The 12,546-nt window shown below is 52.2% G+C and overlaps 1 protein-coding gene across 6 annotated transcripts; it reads right to left on the bottom strand.

The window, feature by feature from the left end:
* Positions 1–1,094, bottom strand: LOC127928436 (uncharacterized). Of its 6 annotated transcripts, XR_008131175.1 has the most exons (3): positions 1,041–1,091; positions 627–994; positions 312–580 (listed from the first exon to the last, which is right to left on the bottom strand). XR_008131175.1 is itself a non-coding variant. In XM_052515465.1 (2 exons), the coding sequence occupies exons 1-2, from the start codon at positions 1,055–1,057 to the stop codon at positions 106–108; spliced, it is 906 nt and encodes a 301-aa protein (XP_052371425.1). In that variant the 5' UTR covers positions 1,058–1,094; the 3' UTR covers positions 1–105. The 6 variants fall into 6 exon arrangements, 1 of the variants encoding a protein (XP_052371425.1); XM_052515465.1 differs by having other exon boundaries at positions 1–580; positions 627–1,094; XR_008131171.1 differs by having other exon boundaries at positions 312–534; positions 627–1,094.
* Between the last annotated feature and the right edge of the window lie 11,452 nt (positions 1,095–12,546).

Genomic DNA, 12,546 nt, shown 5'->3' with positions numbered 1-12,546 from the left:
TTCAATACTGTAAATCGCTAATACATTTGTTTCATCACAAAACCGCAGAGGAATATCTGTCCGGTGAAGTCCACATTCAATCAAGTTGTCGTTTTCAACAGTTTATTAAACAACCACTGATTTGTTACCACAAAGACAACAGGCGCCTCCGCTATTCCAGCACCATATCAATTTAAACATCATCAAATCAACAAGGCTATATATACTGGCCATGTTCAGGGTGAGAAATGTACATGTCTTCTGTCTGTTGTAGCCTGCAGAGCCTGACAGACCATCTGTCTGGAGGGAGTTTGGTGCAGATAACCTGATGAACCAGACCATCTGTAGGGAGGGAGTTTGGTGCAGATAACCTGATGAACCAGACCATCTGTAGGGAGGGAGTTTGGTGCAGATAACCTGATGAACCAGACCATCTGTAGGGAGGGAGTTTGGTGCAGATAACCTGATGAACCAGACCATCTGTAGGGAGGGAGTTTGGTGCAGATAACCTGATGAACCAGACCATCTGTAGGGAGGGAGTTTGGTGCAGATAACCTGATGAACCAGACCATCTGTAGGGAGGGAGTTTGGTGCAGATAACCTGATGAACCAGACCATCTGTAGGGAGGGAGTTTGGTGCAAATAACCTGATGAACCAGACCACCTGTAGGGAGGGAGTTTGGTGCAGATAACCTGATGAACCAGACCATCTGTAGGGAGGGAGTTTGGTGCAGATAACCTGATGAACCAGACCATCTGTAGGGAGGGAGTTTGGTGCAGATAACCTGATGAACCAGACCATCTGTAGGGAGGGAGTTTGGTGCAGATAACCTGATGAACCAGACCATCTGTAGGGAGGGAGTTTGGTGCAGATAACCTGATGAACCAGACCATCTGTAGGGAGGGAGTTTGGTGCAGATAACCTGATGAACCAGACCACCTGTAGGGAGGGAGTTTGGTGCAGATAACCTGATGAACCAGACCATCTGTAGGGAGGGAGTTTGGTGCAGATAACCTGATGAACCAGACCACCTGTAGGGAGGGAGTTTGGTGCAGATAACCTGATGAACCAGACCATCTGTAGGGAGGGAGTTTGGTGCAGATAACCTGATGAACCAGACCATCTGTAGGGAGGAGTTTGGTGCAGATAACCTGATCAGACCACCTGTAGGGAGGGAGTTTGGTGCAGATAATATGAACCAGACCACCCTGTAAAACTGGTGCTTTTGCAGATAACCATGAACCAGACCATCTGGTGGACAACGGTTTGTCTTGAGTAGAGTTTGGTGCTATTTTGTATTGGACATACAGTTTAACATCCTCTGTGGCCAGGGCTTCCCTATTCTACTGTGGGTCAGGGCTTCCCTATTCTACTGTAGGACCAGGGATGAACCAGACCATCTGTAAGGGATTTGTCTAACCTGATGAACCAGACCACCTGTGGGAGGGACTTCCTAACCTGAAAAACCAGTGGGTCAGGGCTCTGTTCTACTGTGGGTGCAGGCAAATGTTTAATGTGGGAACCAGACTATCAGGGCTTCCCTATTCTTGTGGGTCAGGGCTTCCCTATTCTACCAGACCATTCTACTGTATCAGGGCTTCCCTATTCTACTGTGGGTCAGGCTTTGGTGGGTCAGATTCCCTAACCTGTGGGTCAGGGCTTCCCTATTCTACCAGGGCTTCCATTCTACTGTAGGTCAGGGCTTCCCTATTCTACTGTGGGTCAGGGCTTCCCTATTCTTGTGGGTCAGATAATTCCTGTGAACAGACCATTCTACTGTAAGGGCTTCCCTAGTCTTGTGGATCAGGGCATTCTACTGTGGGTCAGGGCTTCCCTATTCTACTGTGAACAGGGCTTCTCTATTCTACTGTGGGTCAGGGCTTCTCTATTCTACTGTGGGTCAGATAACTGTGTGGGTCCAGACCATTCTACTGTGGGTCAGGGCTTCTCTAGTTGTGGGTGCAGGGCTATAACTGATGAACCAGGGCTTCTATTCTACAGGGCTTCCCTATTCTACTGTGGGTCCAGGGCTTCTGTAGGAGAGTGGGTTTCTACTGTGGGTCAGGGCTTCCCAGGGGTAACCTGTGGTCCAGACTTCCCTATAAGGAGGAGTCTAGGGGTGTGGGTAGGGCTTCCCTATTCTACTGTGGGGAGGGCTTCCCTAGTCTACTGTGGGCAGGGCTTCCCTATTCTACTGTGGGTGAACTTCCCTACTACTGTGGTCAGGGCTTCCCTATTCTACTGTGGTCAGGGAGTTTCTACTGTGGGTCAGGGGTTCCAGTGGTCAGGGCTTCCCTATTCTGAGGGCTTCCCTATTCTACTGTGGTCAGGGTTCCCTATTCACAGTCAGGGCTTCCCTAGTCTACTGTGGGTCAGATAACTCTGGAAGGGCTTCAGATTCACTGTGGGTCAGGGCTTCCCTATTCTAGTGGTCAACTACTGTGAACCAGACCATTCTACTGTGGTCAGGGCTTCCTAGGTGGTCAGGGCTTTGTGGTCAGAGCTTCCCTATTCTACTGTGGTCAGGGCTTCTCTATTCTACTGTGGTCAGACTTCTCTATTCTACTGTGGAGGGCTTCTCTATTCTACTGTGGGTCAGGGCTTCCCTATTCTACTGTGGTCAGGGCTTCTATTCTACTGTGGGTCAGGGCTTCCCTATTCTACTGTGGGTCAGGGCTTCCCTATTCTACTGTGGTCAGGGCTTCCCTATTCTACTGTGGGTCAGGGCTTCCCTATTCTACTGTGGTCAGGGCTTCCCTATTCTACTGTGGGTCAGGGCTTCCCTATTTTACTGTGGGGCTCAGGGCTTCTATATTCTACTGTGGTCAGGGCTTCCCTATTCTACTGTGGGTCAGGGCTTCTCTATTCTACTGTGGGTCAGGGCTTCCCTATTCTACTGTGGTCAGGGCTTCCCTATTCTACTGTGGTCAGGGCTTCCTATTCTACTGTGGTCAGGGCTTCCCTATTCTACTGTGGGCAGGGCTTCATTCTACTGTGGGTCAGGGCTTCCCTATTCTACTGTGGTCAGGGCTTCCCTATTCTACTGTGGGTCAGGGCTTCCCTATTCTACTGTGGGGGGCTTCCCTATTCTACTGTGGTCAGGGTGTGGGTCAGGGCTTCCCTATTCTACTGTGGGTCAGGGCTTCCTATTCTACTGTGGTCAGGGCTTCCCTATTCTACTGTGGTCAGGGCTTCTCTATTCTACTGTGGTCAGGGCTTCCCTATTCTACTGTGGTCAGGGCTTCTCTATTCTACTGTGGGTCAGGGCTTCCCTATTCTACTGTGGTCAGGGCTTCCCTATTCTACTGTGGGTCAGGGCTTCCCTATTCTACTGTGGGTCAGGGCTTCCCTATTCTACTGTGGGTCAGGGCTTCCCTATTCTACTGTGGTCAGGGCTTCCCTATTCTACTGTGGGTCAGGGCTTCCTATTCTACTGTGGGTCAGGGCTTCCTATTCTACTGTGGGTCAGGGCTGTGGTCAGGGCTTCCCTATTCTACTGTGGGTCAGGGCTTCCCTATTCTACTGTGGGTCAGGGCTTCCTATTCTACTGTGGGTCAGGGCTTCCCTATTCTACTGTGGTCAGGGCTTCTCTATTCTACTGTGGTCAGGGCTTCCCTATTCTACTGTGGGTCAGGGCTTCTCTATTCTACTGTGGTCAGGGCTTCCTATTCTACTGTGGTCAGGGCTTCCCTATTCTACTGTGGGTCAGGGCTTCCCTATTCTACTGTGGGTCAGGGCTTCTCTATTCTACTGTGGGTCAGGGCTTCTCTATTCTACTGTGGGTCAGGGCTTCCAGATTCTACTGTGGGTCAGGGCTTCCTATTCTACTGTGGGTCAGGGCTTCCCTATTCTACTGTGGGTCCTTCCCTATTCTACTGTGGGTCAGGGCTTCCCTATTCTACTGTGGGTCAGGGCTTCCCTATTCTACTGTGGGTCAGGGCTTCCCTATTCTACTGTGGTCAGGGCTTCCCTATTCTACTGTGGGTCAGGGCTTCCCTATTCTACTGTGGGTCAGGGCTTCCCTATTCTACTGTGGTCAGGGCTTCATTCTACTGTGGGTCAGGGCTTCCCTATTCTACTGTGGTCAGGGCTTCCCTATTCTACTGTGGGTCAGGGCTTCCCTATTCTACTGTGGGTCAGGGCTTCCCTAGGGCTTCTCTGGTCAGGGCTTCCCTATTCTACTGTGGGTCAGGGCTTCCCTATTCTACTGTGGGTCAGGGCTTCCTATTCTACTGTGGTCAGGGCTTCCTATTCTACTGTGGTCAGGGCTTCCCTATTCTACTGTGGGTCAGGATGCTTCCCTATTCTACTGTGGTCAGGGCTTCCCTATTCTACTGTGGGTCAGGGCTTCCCTACTGTGGTCAGGGCTTCATTCTACTGTGGGTCAGGGCTTCCCTATTCTACTGTGGGTCAGGGCTTCCCTATTCTACTGTGGTCAGGGCTTCTCCTATTCTACTGTGGGTCAGGGCTTCCCTATTCTACTGTGGTCAGGGCTTCCTATTCTACTGTGGTCAGGGCTTCCTATTCTACTGTGGTCAGGAGTTCTCTATTCTAACTGGGTCAGGGCTTCCCTATTCTACTGTGGGGAGGGCTTCTTTGGTGCAGATTCTACTGTGGTCAGGGCTTCCCTATTCTACTGTGGTCAGGGCTTCCCTATTCTACTGTGGTCAGGGCTTCCCTATTCTACTGTGGTCAGGGCTTCCCTATTCTACTGTGGTCAGGGCTTCCCTATTCTACTGTGGGTCAGGGCTTCCCTATTCTACTGTGGGTCAGGGCTTCCCTATTCTACTGTGGGTCAGGGCTTCCCTATTCTACTGTGGTCAGGGCTTCCCTATTCTACTGTGGGTCAGGGCTTCCCTATTCTACTGTGGGTCAGGGCTTCATTCTACTGTGGGTCAGGGCTTCCCTATTCTACTGTGGTCAGGGCTTCCCTATTCTACTGTGGTCAGGGCTTCCCTATTCTACTGTGGGAGGGCTTCCCTATTCTACTGTGGGTCAGGGCTTCCCTATTCTACTGTGGGTCAGGGCTTCCCTATTCTACTGTGGTCAGGGCTTCCCTATTCTACTGGGGTCAGGGCTTCCCTATTCTACTGTGGGTCAGGGCTTCTCTATTCTACTGTGGGTCAGGGCTTCCCTATTCTACTGTGGGTCAGGGCTTCTCTATTCTACTGTGGGTCAGGGCTTCCTATTCTACTGTGGTCAGGGCTTCCCTATTCTACTGTGGGTCAGGGCTTCCCTATTCTACTGTGGGTCAGGGCTTCCCTATTCTACTGTGGGTCAGGGCTTCCCTATTCTACTGTGGGTCAGGGCTTCCCTATTCTACTGTGGGTCAGGGCTTCTCTATTCTACTGTGGGTCAGGGCTTCCCTATTCTACTGTGGGTCAGGGCTTCCCTATTCTACTGTGGTCAGGGCTTCCCTATTCTACTGTGGGTCAGGGCTTCCCTATTCTACTGTGGGTCAGGGCTTCCCTATTCTACTGTGGGTCAGGGCTTCCCTATTCTACTGTGGTCAGGGCTTCCCTATTCTACTGTGGGTCAGGGCTTCTCTATTCTACTGTGGGTCAGGGCTTCCTATTCTACTGTGGGTCAGGGCTTCCCTATTCTACTGTGGTCAGGGCTTCCCTATTCTACTGTGGGTCAGGGCTTCCCTATTCTACTGTGGTCAGGGCTTCCCTATTCTACTGTGGTCAGGGCTTCCCTATTCTACTGTGGGTCAGGGCTTCCCTATTCTACTGTGGGTCAGGGCTTCCTATTCTACTGTGGGTCAGGGCTTCCATTCTACTGTGGGTCAGGGCTTCTCTATTCTACTGTGGCTTCTTCTATATTCTACTGTGGGTCAGGGCTTCCTATTCTACTGTGGGTCAGGGCTTCCTATTCTACTGTGGGTCAGGGCTTCCTATTCTACTGTGGTCAGGGCTTCTCTATTCTACTGTGGGTCAGGGCTTCCCTATTCTACTGTGGGTCAGGGCTTCCTATTCTACTGTGGTCAGGGCTTCCCTATTCTACTGTGGTCAGGGCTTCCCTATTCTACTGTGGTCAGGGCTTCCCTATTCTACTGTGGGTCAGGGCTTCCCTATTCTACTGTGGGTCAGGGCTTCCCTATTCTACTGTGGGTCAGGGCTTCCCTATTCTACTGTGGTCAGGGCTTCATTCTACTGTGGTCAGGGCTTCCCTATTCTACTGTGGTCAGGGCTTCCCTATTCTACTGTGGGTCCCAGGGCTTCCCTATTCTACTGTGGTCAGGGCTTCCCTATTCTACTGTGGGTCAGGGCTCCTATTCTACTGTGGTCAGGGCTTCCCTATTCTACTGTGGGTCAGGGCTTCCTACTGTGGGTCAGGGCTTCATTCTACTGTGGTCCTGCAGTAGCTTCCCCTACAGCCATTCTACTGTGGTCAGGGCTTCCTATTCTACTGTGGCTGGCCCTATTCTACTGTGGTCAGGGCTTCCCTATTCTACTGTGGGTCAGTGGGTCAGGGCTTCCCTATTCTACTGTGGGTCAGGGCTTCCTATTCTACTGTGGCTGGGCTTCCCATTCTACTGTGGGTCAGGGCTTCATTCTACTGTGGTCAGGGCTTCCCTATTCTACTGTGGCCCCCTATTCTACTGTGGTCAGGGCTTCCCTATTCTACTGTGGGTCAGGGCTTCCCTATTCTACTGTGGGTCAGGGCTTCCCTATTCTACTGTGGGTCAGGGCTTCCTATTCTACTGTGGTCAGGGCTTCCCTATTCTACTGTGGGTCAGGGCTTCCCTATTCTACTGTGGCAGGGCTTCCCTATTCTACTGTGGTCAGGGCTTCCCTATTCTACTGTGGGTCAGGGCTTCCCTATTCTAGTGGCTGGCTTCCAGCCATTCTACTGTGGTCAGGGCTTCCTGCTACTGTGGGTCAGGCTTCCCTATTCTACTGTGGTCATTTCCCTATTCTACTGTGGGTCAGGGCTTCCCTATTCTACTGTGGTCAGGGCTTCCCTATTCTACTGTGGTCAGGGCTTCCTATTCTACTGTGGGTCAGGGCTTCCCTATTCCTGTGGTCAGGGCTTCCCTATTCTACTGTGGTCAGGGCTTCCCTATTCTACTGTGGTCAGGGCTTCCATTATTCTACTGTGGTCAGGGCTTCCCTATTCTACTGTGGTCAGGGCTTCCCTATTCTACTGTGGGTCAGGGCTTCCCTATTCTACTGTGGGTCAGGGCTTCCCTATTCTACTGTGGGTCAGGGCTTCCTATTCTACTGTGGTCAGGGCTTCATTCTACTGTGGTCAGGGCTTCCTATTCTACTGTGGCTGGGCTTCCATTCTACTGTGGTCAGGGCTCCATTCTACTGTGGGTCAGGGCTTCCTATTCTACTGTGGCAGGGCTTCCATTCTACTGTGGGTCAGGGCTTCCCTATTCTACTGTGGTCAGGGCTTCCTATTCTACTGTGGCTGGCTTCCATTCTACTGTGGTCCATCCTATTCTACTGTGGTCATCCTACTGTGGGTCAGGGCTTCCCTATTCTACTGTGGTCAGGGCTTCATTCTACTGTGGTCAGGGCTTCATTCTACTGTGGGTCAGTTCCCTGGCCCACTGTGGGTCAGGGCTTCCCTATACTACTGTGGTCATTCTACTGTGGTCAGGGCTTCCCTATTCTACTGTGGCAGGGCTTCCCTATTCTACTGTGGGTCAGGGCTTCCCTATTCTACTGTGGGTCATCCTATTCTACTGTGGCCAGGGCAGCCATTCTACTGTGGGTCAGGGCTTCCTATTCTACTGTGGGTCAGGGCTTCCCTATTCTACTGTGGGTCAGGGCTTCCCTATTCTACTGTGGGTCAGGGCTTCCTATTCTACTGTGGCAGGGCTTCCCTATTCTACTGTGGTCAGGGCCATTCTACTGTGGGTCAGGGCTTCCCTATTCTACTGTGGGTCAGGGCTTCCCTATTCTACTGTGGGTCAGGGCTTCTGCATTCTACTGTGGGTCAGGGCTTCCCTATTCTACTGTGGGTCAGGGCTTCCTATTCTACTGTGGTCAGGGCTTCCCTATTCTACTGTGGTCAGGGCTTCTATTCTACTGTGGGTCAGGGCTTCTATTCATCCTGTGGGTCAGGGCTTCCCATTCTACTGTGGTCAGGGCTTCCTTATTCTACTGTGGTCAGGGCTTCCTATTCTACTGTGGTCAGGGCTTCTGTGGGTCAGGGCTTCCCTATTCTACTGTGGTCAGGGCTTTCTACTGTTCAGGGCTTCACTGTGTGGGTCAGCTTCATTCTACTGTGGTCAGGGCTCCTGCATTCTACTGTGGCCCAGGCCATTCTACTGTGGTCACTTCATTCCTGTGGGTCAGGGCTTCCCTATTCTACATTCTACTGTGGGTCAGGCTTCCTAACTGTCATCCTATTCTACTGTGGTCAGGGCTTCCTATTCTACATTAAACTGTCAGGGCTCCCATAGCTGGCCCACAGTGGGTCAGGGCTTCCTAACTGTGGGTCAGGGCTTCCTATTCTACTGTGGTCAGGGGCCCTATTCTACTGTGGGTCAGGGCTTCCATTCTACTGTGGGTCCTGCAGGGCTTCCCATTCTACTGGTCAGGGCCATTCTACTGTGGGTCAGGGCTTCCTATTCTACTGTGGGTCAGGGCTTCCCATTCTACTGTGGGTCAGGGCTGTCATCAGTAGCTGGCCCATTCTATTTGTGGGTCATTCCCTAAACTGTCATCCCTGCAGTGGCTGGCCCACATTCTACTGTCATCCTGCAGTAGCTGGCCCACATTCCTGTGGTCATCCTGCAGTAGCTGGCCCACATCCATTAAACTGTCATCCTGCAGTAGCTGGCCCACAGCCATTAAACTGTCATCCTGCAGTAGTGGGTCAGGCCCACAGCCATTCTAACTGTCATCCTGCAGTAGCTGGCCCACAGCCATTCTGGCACCTGCAGTAGCTCAGGGCTGTCATCTACTGCAGTCATGGCTGCTTCCAGGGCTTTCTATTCTACCCACAGCCATTAAACTGTCATCCTGCAGTAGCTGGCCCACAGCCATTAAACTGTCATCCTGCAGTAGCTGGCCCACAGCCATTAAACTGTCATCCTGCAGTAGCTGGCCCACAGCCATTAATGGAGAGCTGGCCCACATCCATTAAACTGTCATCCTGCAGTAGCTGGCCCAATGCCATTAAACTGTCATCCTGCAGAGCTGGCCCACATCCATTGGACTGTCATCCTGCAGACAGTCCATTTAACTGGCATCCTGCAGTAGCTGGCCCACATGGGACTGTCATCCTGCAGTAGCTGGCCCACATTGCCATTTAACTGTCATCCTGGAGTAGGGGTCACGCATCCTGCAGTTCTCCCACAGCCATTAAACTGTCATCCTGCAGTAGCTGGCCCACAGCCATTAAACTGTCATCCTGCAGTAGCTGGCCCACAGCCATTAAACTGTCATCCTGCAGTAGCTGGCCCACAGCCATTAAACTGTCATCCTGCAGTAGCTGGCCCACAGCCATTAAACTGTCATCCTGCAGTAGGGCCCACAGCCATTAAACTGTCATCCTGCAGTAGCTGGCCCACAGCCATTAAACTGTCATCCTGCAGTAGCTGGCCCACATCCATTTAACTGTCATCCTGCAGTAGCTGGCCCACAGCCATTAAACTGTCATCCTGCAGTAGCTGGCCCACAGCCATTAAACTGTCATCCTGCAGTAGCTGGCCCACAGCCATTAAACTGTCATCCTGCAGTAGCTGGCCCACAGCCATTAAACTGTCATCCTGCAGTAGCTGGCCCACAGCCATTAAACTGTCATCCTGCAGTAGCTGGCCCACAGCCATTAAACTGTCATCCTGCAGTAGCTGGCCCACAGCCATTAAACTGTCATCCTGCAGTAGCTGGCCCACATCCATTAAACTGTCATCCTGCAGTCTCACTGGCCCACATCCATTAAACTGTCATCCTGCAGTAGCTGGCCCACAGCCATTAAACTGTCATCCTGCAGTAGCTGGCCCACAGCCATTAAACTGTCATCCTGCAGTAGCTGGCCCACAGCCATTAAACTGTCATCCTGCAGTAGCTGGCCCACAGCCATTAAACTGTCATCCTGCAGTAGCTGGCCCACAGCCATTAAACTGTCATCCTGCAGTAGCTGGCCCACATCCATTAAACTGTCATCCTGCAGTAGCTGGCCCACAGCCATTAAACTGTCATCCTGCAGTAGCTGGCCCACATCCATTAAACTGTCATCCTGCAGTGGCCCACACCATTAAACTGTCATCCTGCAGTAGCTGGCCCACATCCATTAAACTGTCATCCTGCAGTAGCTGGCCCACTCCATTAAACTGTCATCCTGCAGTAGCTGGCCCACATCCATTAAACTGTCATCCTGCAGTAGCTGGCCCACATCCATTTAACTGTCATCCTGCAGGGGCCCACATCCATTAAACTGTCATCCTGCAGTAGCTGGCCCACATCTGTCATCCTGCAGAGGGCCCACAGCCATTCACTGTCATCCTGCAGTAGCTGGCCCACAGCCACATCTGGAGAGGGCCCACATCCATTAAACTGTCATCCTGCAGTAGCTGGCCCACGGCCATTAAACAGTCATCCTGGAGTAGGGCCCACATCCATTCAACTGTCATCATCTGCAGAGGGGCACCACATCTGGAGAGGGGTCACTGTCATCCACATCTGGAGTAGCTGGCCCACAGGAGAGGGGTCCATTCACTGTCACATCTGGAGAGGGGCACGTCTCACGAACCATCTGGAACTGTCATCCTGCATCTGGAGAGGGGTCACGTCTCACGGAACACATCTGGAGAGCTGGCCCACATCCATCTGGACTGTCATCCTCACGTAGCCACATCTGGAGAGGGTCCCTCACAGCCATTGGAACTGTCATCCTGCAGAGCTGGCCACGTCTCATTGAACCACATCTGGAGAGGGGCCACGCCATTAAACTGTCATCATCTGGAGTAGGGGCCACGTCTCAGGGGTCATTAAACCACATCTGGAGAGGGGCCGTCTCACAGCCACATCTGGAGAACTGTCATCCTGGAGAGGGGCCCACAGAACCACATCTGGAGAGGGGCTCACATCTCATTTAACCTGTCATCTGGAGAGGGGCCACAGCCTCAAACTGTCATCTGGAGAGGGGCCCTCACGGACCATCTGGAAGGGTCATCCTCCAGGGGCACGTTACTCACGAACCACATCTGGAGAGGGGTCACGTCTCACAGAACCACATCTGGAGAGGGGTCAGTCTCACGAACCATCATCTGGAGGGGTCACGTCTCACCGAGGAGAGGGGTCACGTCTCACGAACCACATCTGGAGAGGGGTCACGTCTCACGAACCACATCTGGAGAGGGGTCACGTCTCCCGAGGGGGTCACGTCTCACGAACCACATCTGGAGAGGGTCACGTCTCACAGACCACATCTGGAGAGGGGTCACGTCTCACAACCACATCTGTTATTTACTTGTCTTAACCGATCGCTGCCTCTGAGACTGATGTACACAGCTGCTGTTTTGTAATGGGGCTCGGCTGACGCACACGCACACACACACACACACACACACACACACACACACACACACACACACACACACACACACACACACACACACACACACACACACACACACACACACACACACACACACACACACACACACGGTGTTATAATTTAGTCTGACTCACCCAGTGACGCCCACTGTTTCGTGAGAGGGGGGACATGAGAGGGGAGGGGGACGTGAGAGGGGAGGGGGGGGACGTGAGAGTGGAGGGGGGGACGTGAGAGGGGGGTGGGGACGTGAGAGGGGGAGGGGGGACGTGAGAGGGGAGGGGGGGGACGTGAGAGGGGGCGTGAGAGGGGAGGGTGGGGACGTGAGAGGGGAGGGGGGGGTGGGGACGTGAGAGGGGAGGGGGACGTGAGAGGGGGGGCGTGAGAGGGCAGGGGGGACGTGAGAGAGGAGGGGGTACGTGAGAGGGGAGGGGGACGTGAGAGGGGAGGGGGTGAGAGGGGGGGACTTTCCTGCTGCAGTAAATGTCCAGATGGATTATTTAATGAATTATAACTACAACTATTTATCTGTGTAGAGGTATTAGCCTGTCTGACTGTGTAGAGGTATTAGCCTGTCTGACTGTGTAGAGGTATTAGCCTGTCTGACTGTTTATCTGTGTAGAGGTATTAGCCCGTCTGACTGTTTATCTGTGTAGAGGTATGAGCCTGTCTGACTGTTTATCTGTGTAGAGGTATTAGCCTGTCTGACTGTTTATCTGTGTAGAGGTATTAGCCTGTCTGACTGTTTATCTGTGTAGAGGTATTAGCCTGTCTGACTGTTTATCTGTGTAGAGGTATTAGCCTGTCTGACTGTTTATCTGTGTAGAGGTATTAGCCTGTCTGACTGTTTATCTGTGTAGAGGTATTAGCCTGTCTGACTGTTTATCTGTGTAGAGGTATTAGCCTGTCTGACTGTTTATCTGTGTAGAGGTATTAGCCTGACTGACTGTTTATCTGTGTAGAGGTATTAGCCTGACTGACTGTTTATCTGTGTAGAGGTATTAGCCTGTCTGACTGTTTATCTGTGTAGAGGTATTAGCCTGTCTGAC

This window comes from Oncorhynchus keta, unplaced genomic scaffold, assembly GCF_023373465.1.
Source record: "Oncorhynchus keta strain PuntledgeMale-10-30-2019 unplaced genomic scaffold, Oket_V2 Un_scaffold_26089_pilon_pilon, whole genome shotgun sequence".
In the NCBI taxonomy this organism is placed as follows: Eukaryota; Metazoa; Chordata; class Actinopteri; order Salmoniformes; family Salmonidae; genus Oncorhynchus; species Oncorhynchus keta.
Note: the sequence above shows the minus strand (reverse complement) of the source record. Positions and strands in the feature narration are given on the sequence as shown.

Coding starts and splice junctions, on each gene's coding strand:
- LOC127928436 (XM_052515465.1), bottom strand. CDS start 1,057: ATGGTCTGGTTCATCAGGTTATCTGCACCAAACTCCCTCCCTACAGGT. Junction 581..626: donor CAGGTGGTCTGGTTCATCAG/GTTATTTGCACC, acceptor CTGGTTCATCAG/GTTATCTGCACCAAACTCCC.